The 17708-nt window shown below is 59.2% G+C and overlaps 1 protein-coding gene across 3 annotated transcripts in view; it reads left to right on the top strand.

Annotated features, from left to right (window-relative positions):
* The first annotated feature begins 488 nt into the window (after positions 1-488).
* Positions 489-17708, top strand: part of COQ8A (coenzyme Q8A) — a 35079-nt gene continuing 17859 nt past the window's right edge. The window contains exons 1-3 of one of the 3 annotated variants that reach the window (XM_044387989.3): positions 1420-1905; positions 2927-3136; positions 16699-16884. In XM_044387989.3, coding sequence (XP_044243924.1) covers positions 16708-16884 — 177 coding nt within the window. In that variant the 5' untranslated portion in view covers positions 1420-1905; positions 2927-3136; positions 16699-16707. Of the gene's footprint in view, positions 676-1246; positions 1906-2926; positions 3137-16698; positions 16885-17708 lie in introns of those variants that run through there. The other 2 variants (XM_026509536.4, XM_048225091.2) reach the window with 2 other exon arrangements.

Here is a 17708-nt window from a genome sequence, read left to right as displayed (position 1 = left end):
CATGCTGGTGGAAAAACTAGTAAGTGCCGTCTGTGTCATGAGGAGGAATTTTGGAGATCGCAGGGGGATTATTGGGGCATCACGCTTCTCAGCCGAACGTCTCAGGCACTTGAGTCTTGGGTTATTGGGGGGGGTATGCATACACATACGCATGTATGCACACACACATTGCACGATACTGTACTAATAGCCAGCGGGCAGGGCGTGAGACGGAGGAGGCCCTGCGAGCCCCAGCCAGAGCGGAGAGCCGGCGGAGGTCGGTCCCCAGTGCACACGCCCCCGGACCCCGTCCCAGGGACTTTCCCTCCGCGAGGCCAGCAGCCGCGGTTTCCCAACTAGGGCAAAGGGCAGCGCGGAGGGAAGAGCAGGAAGGGCTCCCCCCGCCCCGCAAGCGCGGGGCGGCCTCCCATTGGCTCCCCTCGCTCCGCCCTCGGTCCCCATTGGCCGCGGCCCTAGCGCACGGGCCGAGCACGCCGCTCCGCGCCGCCGGGTGTGTGGCCGGCCACGGCGATGCGGCCAATGGGAGCGCCCTCGGGGCGGGGCCGCGGACGACGAGAGCCTGGGCGCGGGCGAGTCGGTAAACAGATCCGGGGCGCGTGCGGCGCCGGCGCTGCGGCTGGCGAGGGCGCGCAGGCGGCGCGAAGGTGACCGCGGAGCTCCGCTTCCTGCCGCCGGGTAAGGCTGCGGCGCGCTCCTGGGGCACAGCCGGGCTGGCCTTCCCCTGCGCGCGCCTCTCCCGCGTCCAGCTCCAGGGCGGCGGCTTCCCCTCAGCAGTGCAGCCCGGCCCCGCTGCGCCCTCCGCGCCTGCTTCCCTGGGGCGTCCGCCCGGCCGCCTCCCCCGCCGGGTTGTCTCAGGGTCTTCGCTCCCAGACGCTCCACAATATGTGCAGGGGCTCTGCGCGCCGCCGGCCGCAGGCTCGGGTCCCAACTCGGACTCCCGTGGCCTGGTCCCGCTGTTGGGTTTCACAGGTGGGGGTTCGGGGTGTACTTGGGAGAGGAGGCCCTGCTTGCTCCTTTTGTTCCCTTTTCTTGAGCCCTTTCTCCTGCTTCTCCAAGCACTGGGGGTCCCGGGATGGGTTTGGGCTAAATTGCCTGAGCTGCTGCCTGTGCCTAGTCCCAGCCCCCTGCCACACGCTGTGTGCGCGTGGGCCTCGGGGACGGGGAATGCCAGGGCAGGTGTGGGTGCTGGGCCTCTCCACGTGGCTGAGAGGTGCCAGCCTCCTGAAGGGCGAGAGGCTCTCAACTGGCCAGGCACAGGCCGCTGGAACACTTGTGCTCACTGGGGCCTTGGGTGTGCGTGACAGAAGACCAAAGAGCCAGGCTGGCCAAGCCTAGGTGGTTGCCAGAGGAGCCGAGCCTGCATGATACCAGCCTGCCAGTTGTCTTCTTGTGGGAGGACAGGTCATCCTGGCAGGGGGGCCGTTCTCCTGAGAAGAGACAAGAGGGTGCTCTCCTTTCCCAGGAGCAGCATCTTCAAGACTCTGGCCATGGCTCTGGATATTTTGTTCTGCCTTGTGAATAATGCAGGCAATGCAGGGTTATTACAGTTTGGGGCCTGACCTTGGGCACCTTGAAGGAAAAGTGACCCAGGTGGTCTGAGCATTTCCCTGTGTGTTGCCCAAGACAGGGTTTTCCGGTCTTTGGACTTGACGTTTGGGCTAGACAGTTCGTTGTTGTGGGAGGGTGACCCGTGAGTTGTAGGAGGTAGAGCAGGATTCATGGCCTCTGTCCACTAGATGCTGGTGGCAGCCCCCCACCACAACACACACACTAGTGTGACAACCAGAAATTTCTCCAGATGTTGCCAAATGTCTCTCCTAAGTGGCAAAATCGCCCTTGGATGAGAACCATTGAGCTAAGGAGAAGAGTCTTCCTGAGGCTGGAGACGTGTGCTGGCACCTGCCCGTGAGTAGTTGAGAGGCTTAGGCAAAGGGTAGTGCTCTGCCCCTGGCCCTAAACCAGGGACAGAAGCTGCGTAGATGGGCTTCCAAAGGGACCCCACCTCCACACCTAGAGGGGCAGGAGAGGGATAGGAGTTCATGGGCATTTACGGTGCCTGCTGGATGCAGGGCAGTGATTGGCTGGGTCCACAATACAAAAGAAGGAGAAGGCTGGTGGTTTCTATCTTTGGAGACTTTGCAAGAGGGTGGGGGATATGCATGTGAAATAACCGTGGGACAGTTTTCAAATGGTGACCAAACAAGTTCAAACTTCCAAACCCTGGCAGAAAAGCCAACTCCATTATCCACAAGGGGCTTTTCCAAGGTGATTCTTCAGTCGTCTTCTTATGTCTTGTGATGTGGGAGAGGGCTGGCCCTGTGTGTGCAGAGTAAGTGGCTGCATTTCATGCCTACGTGTGGGGATGTTTACACGTGCTGTGTGCCCCTCCACGAGAGTGAGCGTGCAACATGGGCACATGTATCATTTGTAAAGTGCCTCTGTGGTTGATGGAAGCATCAGTGTCCAAGATGCAGAGAAAGATGCTTTACTTCTGAGTCTAGATTTTGTTTTCAGTATAACCTGGAATTTATATACCAGAGTTCTAAGTACCGTATCGATGGGGATGCAGAAAAGCCGAAAAACAGTGATCATTGCATAGGGCAGGGAAAAATATCCCAAGTCTCTAGCTCCCACGGGTTTCCCTGTCTTGTTCATTGATCCTGTAGGTATGTATCCGGATTTTCCTGCAGCAGTCCTTGGTTAGTTAGGCGGTCTTTTGGGTGCCCTTCGTTGCCAGTAGAAAAGGATCCAGACAGAGAGGTCACTTCTCCTTTCTCAAAAAGAAGTTGAGAGAAGTCCAAACTCGGCAGGATAATTTTCCGCCAAGAGCCACGGACACTGAGTCATTATCTTTGTCGGTTGAAACAAGAGCTGTGTGCAAAATTAGACAGGAATATTTAGATAGAGCGTTGTCTTGATCTGACAGTGGCATCTGGAAATAGTTCGTGCATTCCTGCCGAGTAACGGCCAGGAACTTGGAGCCCGTGGAAGGGAGAGAGTGGCGTGGGGAGCTCAAGGGCCGGCGTCTTCAAGAGTGGTGCCTCTGGGACGGGTGAAGTCCACGGACCCCGAGGCAGGGCCAGGACCCTGGGTGCAGGACGTGAGAGGGGTTTCTGCCTGCACTTTGCAAAGCCGAGTAGGTACCCACTGGTCTGTCCACAAGCATGTTGTTCCTTGTGGGGTTCCAGGCTCCTGAGCCCTTGACCCCTTGCTTTGAGGTCAGGGGCCCACAGAGTATTTAAAGTCGGAAATGACCCTGAAAATGTCTTTTTATTCTTCATACTTGGGAGTGATTTATTTTCAGGGTGTGCATGTAGAAAAGATTCATGAGAGAGCCGAGTGTTTTTTGCTCAGATTGACATTTCAGGAGGGTATTGTAGGATAGTGACTGTGCTCTTGTCCCCAGAGCCCTAGACTTGTGGTGTTTTGTTTTGTTTTGTTTTTAATGTCCTCCTAGCCCATCTGGCCAGGGGCAGAGGGGCTACATTTGGTCCAAACCTGGAAAATCCCTATGTGTCCTGAGGGTCAGTGCCCTTCCACATCCTGCCCCTGAGGAAAAGCCCACTCTGGAATCATAGGCGAATCTGGTTTTTTACTCCTCATTGGACGACCACTGGGGGCTTGACTGTGTCAGGCATGGCATTGGGAAATCGAAGTGAACAGCACTTGGGTCCCTGAACTTGGGAAACTTGTGATAAGGGGGGGGGGTGCAGATCCCACCTCAGGGCCATGGATGTGGTTTGGACTAGGGGCTCTGGGTGGAAACTGTGAAGGCTTCTTGGAGGAGGAGTGTGGGGGCGGGGGCGCTGAGGATGAGCAAGAATTCAGCAGGAAGAGGCAGGAGTCAGTGCTTCCCAGAATCCTTGTGGCAAAGGATCGGCTTTTATTTTGTCCCAGTTTGTCTCAGAGCAGTGTGCTCGCAAAGCACAGTAAACATGGCACAGCGATGCTAGATTGCTGTGGAAGTTTCTAGGCGCTCACTCCTGGGGGATGTCAGCAGTCCAGGGACCACTGTGTGTTCTGCCCTTATGGTTTGGGTGAGTTTGGGTGAGGCAGAGCAGTGCTTCCACACATTTCCTCTTGGCAGTGGGGTCGGGGGCCAGGAGGGCTTGGCTCTGTATTCCTGGCAATTTTCAGCTGAATTCTGTTCAAGCCAGAAGGGGTTGCTGAGCACTCACAACTCATGAGTCCAGCTGCAGCCCAGAGCGCCCCCAGAGAGAGACAGAGCGAGCGTGAGCTCCCTGCCTTGATATGTGCACAGTCACCCACAGGGGGTACCCCCCCGCCCACCGCCGCTGTGGGGACCCAGGGTGGAGCACAAGCTGGTTCTCCTGGAGAAAGCCTGGGACAGTGTTTGCTGTGCCCGCAGGCTTCCTGGAGCCTGAAAGATTGGTGCTCCACCCCCCCACGCCGAGGGAAGGGCTGGGAGGCTGAGGCTCAGCGGGGGCAAAGGTCTGGCAGCCAGTGGGCGTTGCCATGGGGAGGGTGCCAAGGTGGGCTGGTGTGTGCAGGGCAGGCAGAAGGCGGGTCAGGGTCGCCAGGCAGGGAGCCCAGCCAGGTGGTTTGTGAGAAGTGAGGGCGGCCTGCGTCCCAGGTGGTGGATGGCGGGGTGGGGAAGTGGAATGTGAGACATAGATTCAGAAGAATAGAAACCTGTGCAGGTAGAAGGTCTAGAGGAAGTGGCTGGTTGGACTCCGGGGGCTGAGGTTTCCCGTTGTGGGGAGGAGCTGTTTGGGGGAAGACGGTGATGTTTTAGACATGAAGGGGTTAAGGTACCTCTGGGACTCATCTCCTCTTTTTATTAAGATACAGTTCGTATGCAGTAGATTCAGCCTTTCTAGTAGGTAGTTGTGCAGTTTGAGAAATGCATGGTCTGGGGGCGCCTGGGTGGCTCAGTCGGTTGGGTAGCTGGCTCTGGATTTCGGCTCAGGTCATGATCTCAGGGTCCTGGGATTGAGCCCCGCATCAGGCCCTGTGCTCAGCATGGATTCTGTGTGAGGAGTCTCTCTCCCCCTCTGCTCCCCGACCCCTGTTTGTGTGTTCTCGCTCTAATAAATAAGTAAATTAAAAAAAAAACAACAACAAAAAACCCCAAACCAAATGCATATGGTCACATACCCGTTACTGCGTCAAGGTGTAGAACAGCCCTGTTACGGACACGTTCCCCGTGCCTGTGGGACTTCAAGGGGTGCTGTGGTGTGTGTGTGTGTAACTGGGTTGGTTCTCGAACTGCTTCAGTGGTTGAGACGGGCTGCCTGGGCTGAGAGCAGGGATGCACGGACCTGGGACAGCCCAGGGAACAGGAAGGAGCAGTCAGCGGGGGGATTTTCATATTTGGCACAGGAAGGCTAAGAGAGATGGTTTGTGGACGTGAGAGGGAACGTTTTCCTGGAAGGAGAGAGGGAAGGCAAAGCACAGCTGGGTGGGAGAGTCATGGTGGTGGAGGGGGGAGCGGTTGGGCCAGGAGGGGCCGGCCCGGTGGGGTCTGAGGGCTCTGCGATGTGGGCTGCAGGGGGCATGCACAGCTCTTCACCTCTGGAGGACCAGGAGGCAGCTGCAGAGTGAGTGAGCCCCCCCGTGCTGGATGGGAGGGGCCGGGCGGGCTGGGGTGCTTGGGGAGAAAGCCTGGCGGGTGTCCTGTTGTGTCCCCTGCCTGCCAGGCCCTGCTCCTGCCCGCCACTGAGGAGCTGGCTGTTCCAGTGGGTGAGTGAGTGTGTGAGTGTGTGTGTATTGCATGTGAGTGCAGGTGCTTGTTGTGAGGCTGTATGAGTGTGCCACTTGGTGTGCGAGTGCACAAGTGTGTGTGTTTGCATAGGTGAATGCGAGTACATGAGTTGTGTGTGAGTGCGAGTACACAAGAGTGCATCGGTATGTGAGTGCAAGAGCAGGTGACTACGCAAGTGTGAGTGTGAGTGCCTAAGCATGCGCTGGCGGGTGTCCGTGTGTGTGAGTGCAAGTGCATGAATGTGGGCATGAATATGTGAGTGTGGTGTGAGTGTGCGTGCACGAGTGTGTGCACATGAGGATGTGTGTGTGAATACTGAGTGTATGGGGGTGTGAGTGTGGGTGTGAGTACGTGAGTGTGGTGAGTGGTGTGAGTGCAAACGCAGGTGGTGTGTGTGCATGAACGTGTGTGTGAGTGTAGCAGAGGGGCAGGGAGGTGGGTTTTCCGGAGGTGTGTGTCCTGAGACCCAGGCCAGACCCCCCCCCCCCCCCCCCGCCCCCAGATGGCCTGTGTGACTGGAGAGAAGCAGGGTCTGTCTGTCCGCACTTGGTCTCCTCCAGCGCCTGGAAGGGGCAGCGCTCAGTTCCTTAGAGCATCGTTCTTCCCAGACCCTGTGAACTCTGCGTGTTCAGAACAGCCTTGGCCGTGCTCCCGGGTCGGCCTCCTGTGCTCCAGGGGTGAATGCTTCCAGTCTCTGGGGGCTGGAGACCATCGCGGGAGGTCACCTCATTCTGTACAGGAGGAGATGAGGAAGCGGAGGCCTGAAGAGGAGAACAGGTGTGCCCGAGGTCACATGTGGCGGGTGTCCCGGGGGGGCCTCACTGTCTGTCCTCCCCCATCCCGCATCCCCACACTGCTCACGTCCGGGGACTAGAGGCCTTGTGGTGATGTCCGTCCTGCCATCGGCGGGGCTGGATGCGAGGTCGTGGGACTGTTCACACACACACACACACACACACACACACAGCTCTTCGGGTGAGGTCCAGGGGCTGTTAGCACAGGGGATGCCGCTGTGCTGTGGTGGTAACTGTGCGTGTGGGGGGGTCTCAGGGTGGTCGTGGACAGGACTCCTGGTTCTGGGTTCTAGATGTCAGGGCTTCATCAGTTCTTGAGTACCCTGGGTGCAGACTGGTGTTCAGCTCCGGGGGCGGCCCCCGTGGAGAATGGAGAACTGGCTATGAGAGGTCCTCTCTGGGAGCTCACCATGCAGTGAGGGCGATGGGACAGGTACACAGAGTCACACAGGCCATCTGGGGGCGACCTTAGGCCATCAAGGGATGCGGGAGTTTAGAGGAAGAGGAGGGTGGGGGCCGGTCACTCTGCAGGGTGTACCATTCCGTCAGGGTGGGTAGGATTTGGGCACAGGAAGTGGTATTCCAAGGGGGAGGAGGCACATGGAAGTAGGAAAACCTGCGTGTGTGTGTGTGTGTGTGTGTGTGTGTGTGTGTGCACGCGCGTACGCGCACGCGCATGGGGGAGGTATTCTGGCAGAAGCACTGGGGCATGGGGGGTGACAGTGTCCCTGGCGATCCTCTTCCCATTTCTGTCCCTGAGTACAGTTGTCTGTCGAGGGTTGTCCCTGTCTGGGCGAAGTCTCTAGTTTTGAAAAGTACCGGGGTTTGCATGCACGTGCCGTCCCAGAGTGCCTGTCGGGCTGCATGTGGTGTTCAGAGGGGCAGCTAGTAAAGTCCGGTTCTGGGTGTTTGCATGGCGATCTGAGGACCATGTACCTGGCATCTCCTTCTGGCTTGTGCACACCCCGAGGTGGCCTGCAGGGTGGGGCTCCTGCTTCTTTCTCCCCCATGTGTCTGAGACAAGAACCAATCCCGGCCCCAAGGGGCTGGGCTCGCTGGTGCTGGGAAGCTGACGCTCTTAGTGCAGGTAACCCGGGAGCTTTCCAGAAGGGGAGGTCTGGCCAGACGGCCTTTGAGAGCCCCACCAGCTCCAGAATTTCTGTGACTCATGATTTCGGCAACCAGGTGGACACACTTCTCAGGGCATGAACCTTGCTGTGTCTCCGGGAGACTGTTGACTTAAAGTGTTGGTTTACTGATGTGGGGGCAGGTTTCTTAGTTGCTTTTCTCTCAGCCTCCTGGGCAGTGAGGAAAGGACTGGAGCCTGCGGTCAGGCCGGGGTGGAAGGGCCAGCACCTGACGTCTTTGGAACTTGGGGAGATTCCTCCTTGCTGAGCTCTCTCTCCCTGGCTCCTGCTGTGGGAGGGCAGGGATCGTGTAAAGGGATGGGCACACAGAGGGGACTGTGAATGGTCACCGCTCGTGACTGATAGGACTTTGCGGGAGTAGTAAAGGTGAAGTGGGAGTGTTGTGAAAGATGAAGGGGGTAAAAGCTGATGAAAATCATTTTGAGCGTGGGGGCTCTTCCGTGCTCTCAGTGGCACCCCCAGGTGGTGCATGGTGCCTGGCGTAGCGGACCCTCAGGAGTGGTTTGGATGTTGAACCAAGCCTCGGGAGGCACGGGGCGCGTTGACCCTGAAAGCCGGCAGCACCTGTCGTCGGGGACAGGAGTGTGTTTTGGGCTGGCTCTGGGGTAGTCCAGCCCCAGGCACAGCACCTGGCTCGTGATTGGCACTCAGGGCTGTTTGTGGGGTGACTAACGAATTGTGTTCGAAAAATGATCTGGAAATTATTCTAGAATACAGCCCACCCCTCTTCCCAACCCAGCGATTTTCCTTTTTAAAAATAGCCCCCGTATTCGTTTCCTATGGCTGTTCTGACAAATTATACAAACCCAGTGGCTTGAAACGCTGCAGATGTGTTATTCGACGGTCCTGGAGGTCAGGATGGGACATCAGCAGGGCCTGTCCTTTCTGGAGGCTCCAGGGCAGAAGTGACCCCGGCTTTCCTGGCCTCCAGGGGGCAGCCGGCCTCCCAGGGCTGTGGCTCCTGCCTCCCACCTGCCTGACACCTACACCCCAGCCTCTGCTTCCGTCACACCTCCTGCCCAGGCAGACCCGCCTGCCTCCCCCCATAAGGATCCCGTGATGAATTGGGCCCATCTTGACAGTCCCCCCCATCTTAAGGATCTTTGCCTGAATCCCACATGCAAAGCCCCCTCTGCCACGGAAGCTGACATCGTCCCTCGCTGCAGGGCTCAGAGCTTGGACAAGTCTGTGAGGTCATGACCCCGCCTGCTACATTTAAGCACAACCCTTTAAAGACCTGATTTCACTTTGGAGGAAACTCCTTGACCACAGCTCCAGGGTCCCCACCCAGGGTCCTGTCCACCTTCCTGGGTGACAGTGCAGTGACACTGGTCATTCGTGTGGTCACGATCAGTCTGGGTGTTGGGGTGGGTGCGGAAGGAGTCAGGGGGTCGGAGACGGGAGCCTCCCACCAGGGGCTTGGAGTCGGGCTGGAGAGAAGAGGCGTGTGTGTGCCGGGGACGTGAGGCACAGAGCAGAGCAGGGTCTGGCCGGCCTGGAAGATGAGGGCAGTGAGGGGACGACTCCTCGAGAGCTAAGCGTCAGCTCGAGTCCTCGAGAAAATGTGCGTCCGTACATTTCAGGGTACTTTGTCTCTCCTGCTTAGATTGGATGTTGCTGTGATTTCCAGGTTTTGGGGTGGCTCAGGAGCAGGCCTGCAGTGGCCGGCTGGTCAGCAGAGCCAATGCCCAGGCCCCGAGGCTGGCCTCGCGCACACAGGGCTCCCCCGTCCACGAGGCTGGTGGGGTGTGGTTGAGATGTGCAGTAGCCCGGGGGCGGGCTTGCTTGCGGGTGGCTTGGAGCGGTGCTCACTCAGCACCCGTGGGAGTGGAGGCTGGACGGGAGGCCCGGGTCCTCCAACCTCAGGCCCAGCAGCTTGGGCGTCTCCTGTTGCCCCGTTAGACAGCTGGGAGCCATTGAGCAGGGGGTTAGCTTGATGAAGTGGATTTGGGGAGGATTATTCTGGTGGTAGGGTATGCCGTGGTGTGCAGAGAGGTCATGGGGTTCGGAGGCCCCCCCCATACCGTCCCTCCCACGAAGTACCAGCGAAAGCTTCCTGTTTTCTCCTCTGGGAGTGGCGTTGGCCGTGGTAAGGTCACCAGCGGGTGTTTATTTCTGGCCTCCAAGTGGCTGCCCGCTCCACAGCATCAACAAACCACCCCGGCCCCGCGAGAGGGCGAGACTGCCCTCCCGGAGTCCGACGGGACACTGTACGGCCCGAGCGCTGCGGTATAAGTAAGTGGGGTTGTCGCGCTGCTGTCATTCACACACCCTCGGGTCTCCCCGGGGCTGAACCTCCTTCCAGAGCGTCTCTGCTCACAGTGATGAACGCCTACTGTGTGCCAGTCCCTCGGGGCCCTAAGTGCTGCCGAATGGGTTACCTAACCCACTCCTGTGGGGAAACTGAGGCACAGAGACACTTCGGCGACTTCAGTTCAGCAGCAGAGTCGGGATTGGAGCCGGGGGTGCCCGGCTCCGGAACATCTGGATGAGACAAGCACTGTTTTCAGGTTTAAGCAGAAAACTTCGGGGAGTTTTTAGTCAGAAAATAAAATTGCTGTCAGGACCCAAGCTTGGCAGGTTTGCATTCAGTCCTGTTTGCTCACCAGGAGGAGGAGGGGCCGCTCAGGACCCCCCCGTGCTCCCCCCCCCCCCGCCCCATGCTCCAGAGCCCTGGGCGCCCTTAGAGGGGGTTGCTTCTCCTGCTTCTATGAGCCGCCCGATGCCCACCTGGAGGCAGCGCTCTGGGAAGCCGAAGAACGTCTGAATCTCCCAGCGGGCGGGGGGTGGAGGTTTACCGTCTAAGGTCCCCCAACACTCTTCAGCTTGTTTCCTCCTCTTCCCTGTTAAATGACTCCTGAGGCGATAGACTCAAGTCCTTCCTGGTTCCAGTTCTCACAGGCTGTGTGACTTTGGCCAAGTTACGGACCCTCTCTGTGCCTTAGGGCCTTCATCTCAAACATGAACATGGTAGTGGCACCTAGCTTGTAAGAATGATGGAGGGAACGCTCAGCTCACAGCCTGGCGGGTCTCAGGAAGTAACAGCGGCTGTGGTTAGCGCCCTGCAGCACGGAGACGTTTGGGGACCTGGTGAGACTCACCGGAGGAGAGTGTTAGAGAGCCTGCTGCCCAGTGAGCTCTCTCGTGTGCTAGCACGCTTGAGTGTGCGCCTCTCACCCGCGCCGAGGACAGCCCTCCTCCGGTCCGGAAGCAGCTTCCGAGGGAACAGGACATCCTCAGCCTGGAAGATGGCCTGAGCCTGGCTCCTTCCCTCGCCGCGCACGACTCTGCTGGGAAGGGGACTTCCTGGTCCACGTGCAGGTGTGGGGGCTTCCAGGGGTGACTGGCAGCTGTGGGGATTGCAGGGCCCTGATGGCCTGCCCCCCATCCCCAGCGGGAAGGCGATTCTCCAGGCCCGGCTGCCGGTGACGGACGACAGGGCTGTGTGTCTCGGTCTCTTCCTGGGCCTTCCTCGTGATTCCTTGCCAGCACATGAGACTGAAGCTGCTGAAGCCGCTGGAGAGACCGGGCGGCCCCTCACCGGCCTGAGGCCTGGAGCCCCTGCGAGGGTCCAGTGCTGGCCTCGGGGCGTGATTTTGAAGGCCGAGGCGAAGGGCACGGCCGCAGAAGTCATGGATTTGGGTCCCGAGGTTTGCGTCTCTCGTCCTTCCGAGTGCCTTCGGGAAACAGTCACCTGGTGTGTCCTTTTACTTAGGGTAGAAGAACAGAAGAACAATTTTAAGCACGTGAAGTAACTTTTCAGGGCCCATGCAGGCTGGAGATTGAGAATGTTCCAGTCCAAAGTAAAGCTTGTTCTTGGCTGGGAGGGGGCAGACGGTCCCGGTGCCCCCGCCCTGGGGCCTCTGGAAAAGGACATTCAGCAGCCCTGCTGTGGGGGGTGACAGTCCTGAGTGCCTGTGGGGGCCCTGAGGCTTCCTGTCTTTAAGCTCATCCATTTCTTTTCCAGCTTCTTGAGGCAAGAACAGGAAAAGAAAGGGCAGGTAGAGGGTTTCCACTGACTGGCAGAGCCAGGCTTTGGGGGAAGGGCAGCGCTCTGAACAGGGCGTCTCAGGTAGGTTTCCAGGCCCACCACAGACCTACAAACCCGGAGGCCGGGGGCCGGCCCAGCAGTCGGGGCTTTCACAAGCCCCCCGGGGGTCTCTGCTGCCCCAAAGTGTGGGCACCCTGCCTCCGACCAGGCCCCCAGGGGCCTCTGATTCCGAATCTAGATTAAAGCTGCAAGCAGGTGTGAGCCTGTCCCACAAATGGCAGCTTTCTCGGGCGTTCGAGGCACCAGCTGAGTTCGTTGTTTCCCAGTATTGATGACTGGGTTGAGCAGGGAGCAGGGAGCTGGGCGTTGGAGACTCGGAGAGGGGAGACAGGTGTGGTCCTTGCCCCTTGGGGGAGGAGACAGTGACTCAGGCAGATTAGCGCTGCTATGTGGGGGTGGGGGAAGGACAGCCTGGGGGGGTGCAGGCGTGGGTTTTTGGGGTGGGACATGCTGGGGGAAGGCATCCCAGAAGAGGTGATGTTTGGGTCGGGAGTTGGGAGGGGGAGGAAAGGATATGACCCTGCGCTGAGGCCGGCTGGAGAGCTGTGCTGGTCTGACTGGGACACAGTGAGTAGAGGGAACAAGGGGAGGAACTGGGGCGCGGGGTGGCCAGGTCACGAGAGTCCTTTCAGCCCCTGAGGAACCTCGGAGAGGTTGGGAAGCTTGGGAGTGGGGGCCGGGGACTAGGGGCAGGCGTGCCAGCTAGGGGCTGGGGCAGTCGTCCTGCTGGAGTGGCCAGGGAGTCAGCCGGGGTGAGGATTGTTCGAGAGAAGTGGGTGGTGGTCGCATTCCTCAGGATGGGGAGCCTGGGAGGGACTAGTGGTGTTGGTGAGGGCACTGGGTGCTGGTGGGACACAGGGGTGACGTGTGTGGGGCAGATGGCTGGATGAAGCTTCACACGCTCCCCAAGACGAAGAGCTTTCTGTTCAGCTTCTTTTGGGGTCCTCCCAGCCACCCCGAGGCTTCGGGGCTGCTCAGGGTGTGCACCCGTGACGTAAAGCTACCCTGGCTTTGGTCGGATGGGGCTGTTTGGTCAGGCCACGCTTTAGAGCCACAAAGGGGATCCAACCCCCAGCTTGGTAAATCCCCACCCAGTCTCCAGCTCGCTCTCCCCTCGAGAGGGGAGATGAGTGACACATGGGGAGTCTGTCCTCCACCACGAGTGAGCTCGTGTCCTGAAAGCTCCGGGAAGGTCGAGGGGTCAGTGGGAGCATTCTAGGAGCTTGGGGACTGTTTTCCAGCCTCTGTCCCTGGGGGGGGGGGGGTGCTGAGTGCGTCAATTCCCGTTCTTTCTCTCTTTCTAGATAAGCTCTTTATTTACGTCCCTTATCCGCAGTTTAGCATGTTAGGACCAGGAAAGAGGAGCCACCCAAAACTCTCTCCTACTGGGGAGGGACGAATTGGCGAGTGACCCACTTAGTGACCATAGCCCTGGCAGAGCTACGACCCCACGTCCTGCTCCTAGGACTCTTTTCTGGGGGTCCACAGCCCCCTCTGCACCTGACCTTCGTGTGTCAGCCTCTGTTGGCCTCTGGCCCTCTCCCTGGTGTCTGTCTCGCTGTAGAAATGTCTGTTTGGCAGCACAGCTGTGGGCGCCCCGGGGCCAAGGGCAGGTTCACCGGGGCCTGCAGGGACTAGCCCAGAGCACCGGGAGGAGCTTTCTGGAATGTGTGGTGGATCACTGAATGCCTTTTTGTTTTGGTGCTAGTCCCTAGTAGGCACCCCCAAACAGGAGTGCTGCCCCCCCATCTGTTTGCTCAGATGTCTGTCCCCTCCTCGGGGAGTGGGGCCTTCTGGGGCCCACCTACCAAGTAGGAAGAGAGCTTGGCGCTCTGTTACTTCTGGGCGAGGTCTGAAAACTGCTCAGCGGCCAGCGGGATGGAGTGCGGTGGGCGGAGGGCTCCAGTACTTGTCGATGAATCCTGGTACAGATAATCCTGGTACGGATAAGGTTTTGTTTTTTTAAACAGTTTGTTTATTTTAGAGAGCGAGCGAGCGACCCAGTGCGCACACCAGCAGACGTGTGGGGTGGGGGCGGGAGGGGCAGAGGGAGAGGGAATCCCAAGCAGGCTCCATGCCCAGCGTGGAGCTCAATGTGGGGCTCTATCCCAGGACCCTGGGATCATAACCTGAGCCGAAGGTAGATGCTTCACTCACTGGGTCACCCAGGCGGCTTTTGCTTTTATTAAGATCATGATGAAAACACCTCCTGGGGTAGCTGAGTGCCTGGTTCTTGTGCATTCCTGCAGGGGCTTTGCAGCAAATTTCAGGGTAGCAGAATTCTGAGTCCCATTGGGACTCTGGTGCCGCAGATCTGTGAGACCCACTTTTTGAGAACCAGAAGGCGAGAAAAGTTCTGGAAAGGTAGTGCCTTCTGGCAGTCTCTCCTCTTCCTGCTGCCGCTCGTTAAAAAAAAAAAAAGTACCTGGTGTTGATTAGGGTGTGAAGGGCTGACTTTGTACCGAGCGAGCAGAGCAGCCGGTGGGAGATAAATAGTATTTTGTCAAAGCAGGGGTGGGCCTGGGTGTCCCGTGTGCTCCGCTCACAGACGACTGAGTGTTGATGAGTGGCATCTGTTGATTTGAGGCACAGCGTGCAGGCAGGTGGGGTCTCTGTGATGTTGTTCCCACCTGGATGGTGCCTGCCTGGCAGAGCGCTGGCCTGAGTCCCCCTCCTCCCCACCCCGGTGCCCGCCGGCTGGGGTCAGATGTGTGCCCATCACGACTTCGCTGGGGACGAGGACACAACCGTAAGCACAGAAGAAAGGCATAATTAATTAGTTGTTTTCTTTTTTTTTTAAGATTTACTTCTTAAGGGGGCGGCGAAGGTCAGGGTGGGGGAGAGAGAGAATCCCAAGCTGATTCCCCGCTGAGCGTGCTCGATCCCACAATCCTGAGATCATGACCTGAGCCGAAACCAAGAGTTGGACGCATAACTGAGCCATCCAGGCGCCCCATAGCTAGTTAGTTTTCAGTGTGTACTGTTTTTAGATGACTTACCCATTTGCCACTTTGAAAGTAGTATATGTGAACTAAAAAAGTCAGGAAAATACTGGAAGAGACCATAGGTACTCTTAACTCCCAAATGCAGGAATTAAAAAAAACTTGTGTCAATTTCTTTAGCATTTTTTTCCTCAGGAAATTTTCTAAATTGTCCTTGTGAAGTGGGTGTAATCCACTGTGGGGCTCACCCTTGTTTATTGCCATAAAGTGCAGGATCCCAGATCAGAGCCTAGGCTGTGAAATGGTAGCAGGTGATGGGCCCGGCTAGTCCCTCCCCTTCGTCTCTTTCAAGGGCACAGTGATCTTCCAGAAATGACCTTGGCTTTGATGAGGGTGTGGGCAGCCCATCTATGCCTGAGCAGGGCCCTGGTCCTGCGGGGGGGGGGGTGTTGGAGCCAGTGGGCCGCGGGTTTGGGGAGGCAGTGTGGTGGGCACAGAGCAGAGGAGGGCCGGGGTCGGACCCCAGGGCCACCATTCAGGACACTGTTCAGGATCGTTAACCGCTCTGGCTTTGATTTTCTCCTTTGTGAAGTAGGAGCAATGATACCCATGTCACCAAGTTGTTCATAAGGGGTCAAAAGATGGAGAGTGGAGAGCGCCCGGGGCCTGGTGGCTGCTGTCTGTGACAGTGGCGGTGAGGGCAGGTGACCGCGGGTCATCTCCATTCTCCAGGCTCCTGTGCCTTTGTTCTCCATGTAAATACAAGTGGCTGCATGCTTCCCAAACTCAGGGTCCCTGCAGGACTCCCGGGTGACCCGGGCTGCTCCCCTGTGCCGGGTGGGGGGGGGCAGCCAGCCATCTTCAGAAGCCCCTGGAGCTGTGGTCAAAGTCCTCAGAGTCAGTGCTTCCCTTCCCTCGTGTGAGGAGAATTCAGAGTCTGCAGGCATCTGTGTGCCCTCAGCCTCCCTCCTGCTGGCCCAGGCCCTGTGTCCAGGGTGTACCTGGCCCTTCCTGGGCCCCCCCCACGGCCTCGCCCCTCCTCGTAGCGGGTCCCAGCTCCTCCCTGTCCCGGCCAGAGTGCTCCCGGGCTGCTTCTCGGGGGGGGGGGGGGGGTTCCCTCCTGCTCCTTTCCTTTCTGTGGGTTTTCTTCAGCCCCAGCATGTCACCGGGACCCTGTCTTGCCCCTCCCAGCATGCAGCTCCGTGTAGGCTGCAAGAAATACTCGCGGGACTGACCGCACACGCTCCCCTGGGAGGCAGCGCTGGGTACGGTGGCGTTCTGCCTCTTTGGCCCTGACCGACATAAGAAACATGTTTTATGCACTGGGACGGGGTAGAGGGAAGAGTAGGGGTGCACATGGAAAACCAGCGGCAGGAGAGAGTCCCACCCACAGGGCGCGCCAGTGCTTCCCTGGCTGTCCCCCGTCCTGTGGCTCTTGGTTTTCATGCCCTTTGGATTTCCCAGATGGATGGCGCTGGACCGCATTTGCAAACCACACAGCCTGGCCACCCGTGGAGCCTGAGGGTGGGGAGGGGACTCCACACGTCCCTGGGCCTGTGGGTATCTATCACAGGCCAGGGGCAGGCCCTGAGGGGTTGGGGTCAGGGCGCCCTGGGCCCCAGAAGGAGGTGCTTCCGGGGCGGACGCTCCCTCCCCAACCTAGTTTGGGTTCAGGGGAAAGAGCACTGAACTGAATCAGGGTGCCTGGCTTCACGTCCTGCTTCTGCCACTTGGTGGCTGGGAGACGGCGGCGGGCAAATCACTTCCCTCCCACCCCCCCAACGGGGCGGCTGCAGGGCCCCCCATCCCCGGCTCCACGGAGCCTTTGGTTCTGCTCCGTGCCTGGGCAGGGCAGGGTGGGGGGTCACCCAGGGCCGACCTCGAGCGCTGGCCCTCCCTCGCTGTCCTCTGTCCGTCAGCCTGGATTGGAGGGGGTCCGGTGGAAGCAGCAGACCTCCTGACGCCTCTGCCCAGACCTCGGGGCGGAGCTGCTCCGTGTGCGCATGGCGCGCCCCCCAACCGGCCCACTCTCTTCCAGCGCTCCAGGATGGCTGCCATGCTGGGGGACGCCATCATGCTGGTCAAAGGCCTTGCCAAGCTGACCCAGGCGGCCCTGGAGACCCATCTGCAACACCTGGGCCTTGGCGGGGAGCTCCTCGTGGTGGCCAGGACCCTGCAGTCCACAGCTGCGGAGCAGATCGACTTGGTCTTGGGGAGGGTGCAGGTGAGGAGGCTGGCGGGAGGGGGCGGCAGGCGAGGCCGGAGGGGCTGGCTCAGAGACCCGCTGGCCTTCCAGGTGTGGTGGGGTCGCGGCATGGGGCTGTAGCCCTGGGACTCAGGTTGTCGCTCAGGAAGCCTCACGGAGCTGGGACAGCTCCCAGGAACCGGTGGCCCAGACCCCAGTTCCCTGGCCCCGGGGCACAGGCTGCACCCCTGCCGGCCCGGTCCCATCCTGCTCACCCTCCACCTGCCCCGAGCTCCATTCCTGGGCCTCTCCTGAACGTGCTCAACAGAGTCCTTTTTAGTTTTGGAAATGAAAACAGTCACAGAGCAACACCCACGTTTGTTCGGAGGGAGGCTGCTGCAGGGAGCCTGTGTTTGCCTCACTGAAACGGTGTCTGCAGGCGACCAGCGCCTTCTCCCCGTTTATCTGATTTATCTTAGCGGTTTTGTCGGGTCGATTTGGTGCAAAAGTGGCGGAAGCTGCCTGGTGTGTAGGCTGATCGTGTGCGTGGCTCTGGGCGTCCCGCGGCAGTGTGGAGCTGTCCCTGGCCCTGTGTGCCCGTCCTGTACCAGCAGAGCCAGGGCCGCGCTTCCTGGCTTCGTTTCTGCGGGGACTCAGGAGCACCGCCTGCCTCCCTCGCCCTCCTGCCCTGCACCCCCCCCTGCCCCCCCCCCCCCCCCCCCCCCCCCGCCACAGAGCCACTGCTTTCCTCCTCAAGTCAAGCGGGAGGGTCTGAAGTGAGTGCAGAGAGGCGCTGTCAGTAGGGTTTGCCACTGCGGTCCGCCTGGGTGTCCCCGTGCGAGCCACCTGCCCGGTTTCTGGGA

This window comes from Ursus arctos, unplaced genomic scaffold (assembly GCF_023065955.2).
Source record: "Ursus arctos isolate Adak ecotype North America unplaced genomic scaffold, UrsArc2.0 scaffold_2, whole genome shotgun sequence".
Lineage (NCBI taxonomy): Eukaryota > Metazoa > Chordata > Mammalia > Carnivora > Ursidae > Ursus > Ursus arctos.
Note: the sequence above shows the minus strand (reverse complement) of the source record. Positions and strands in the feature narration are given on the sequence as shown.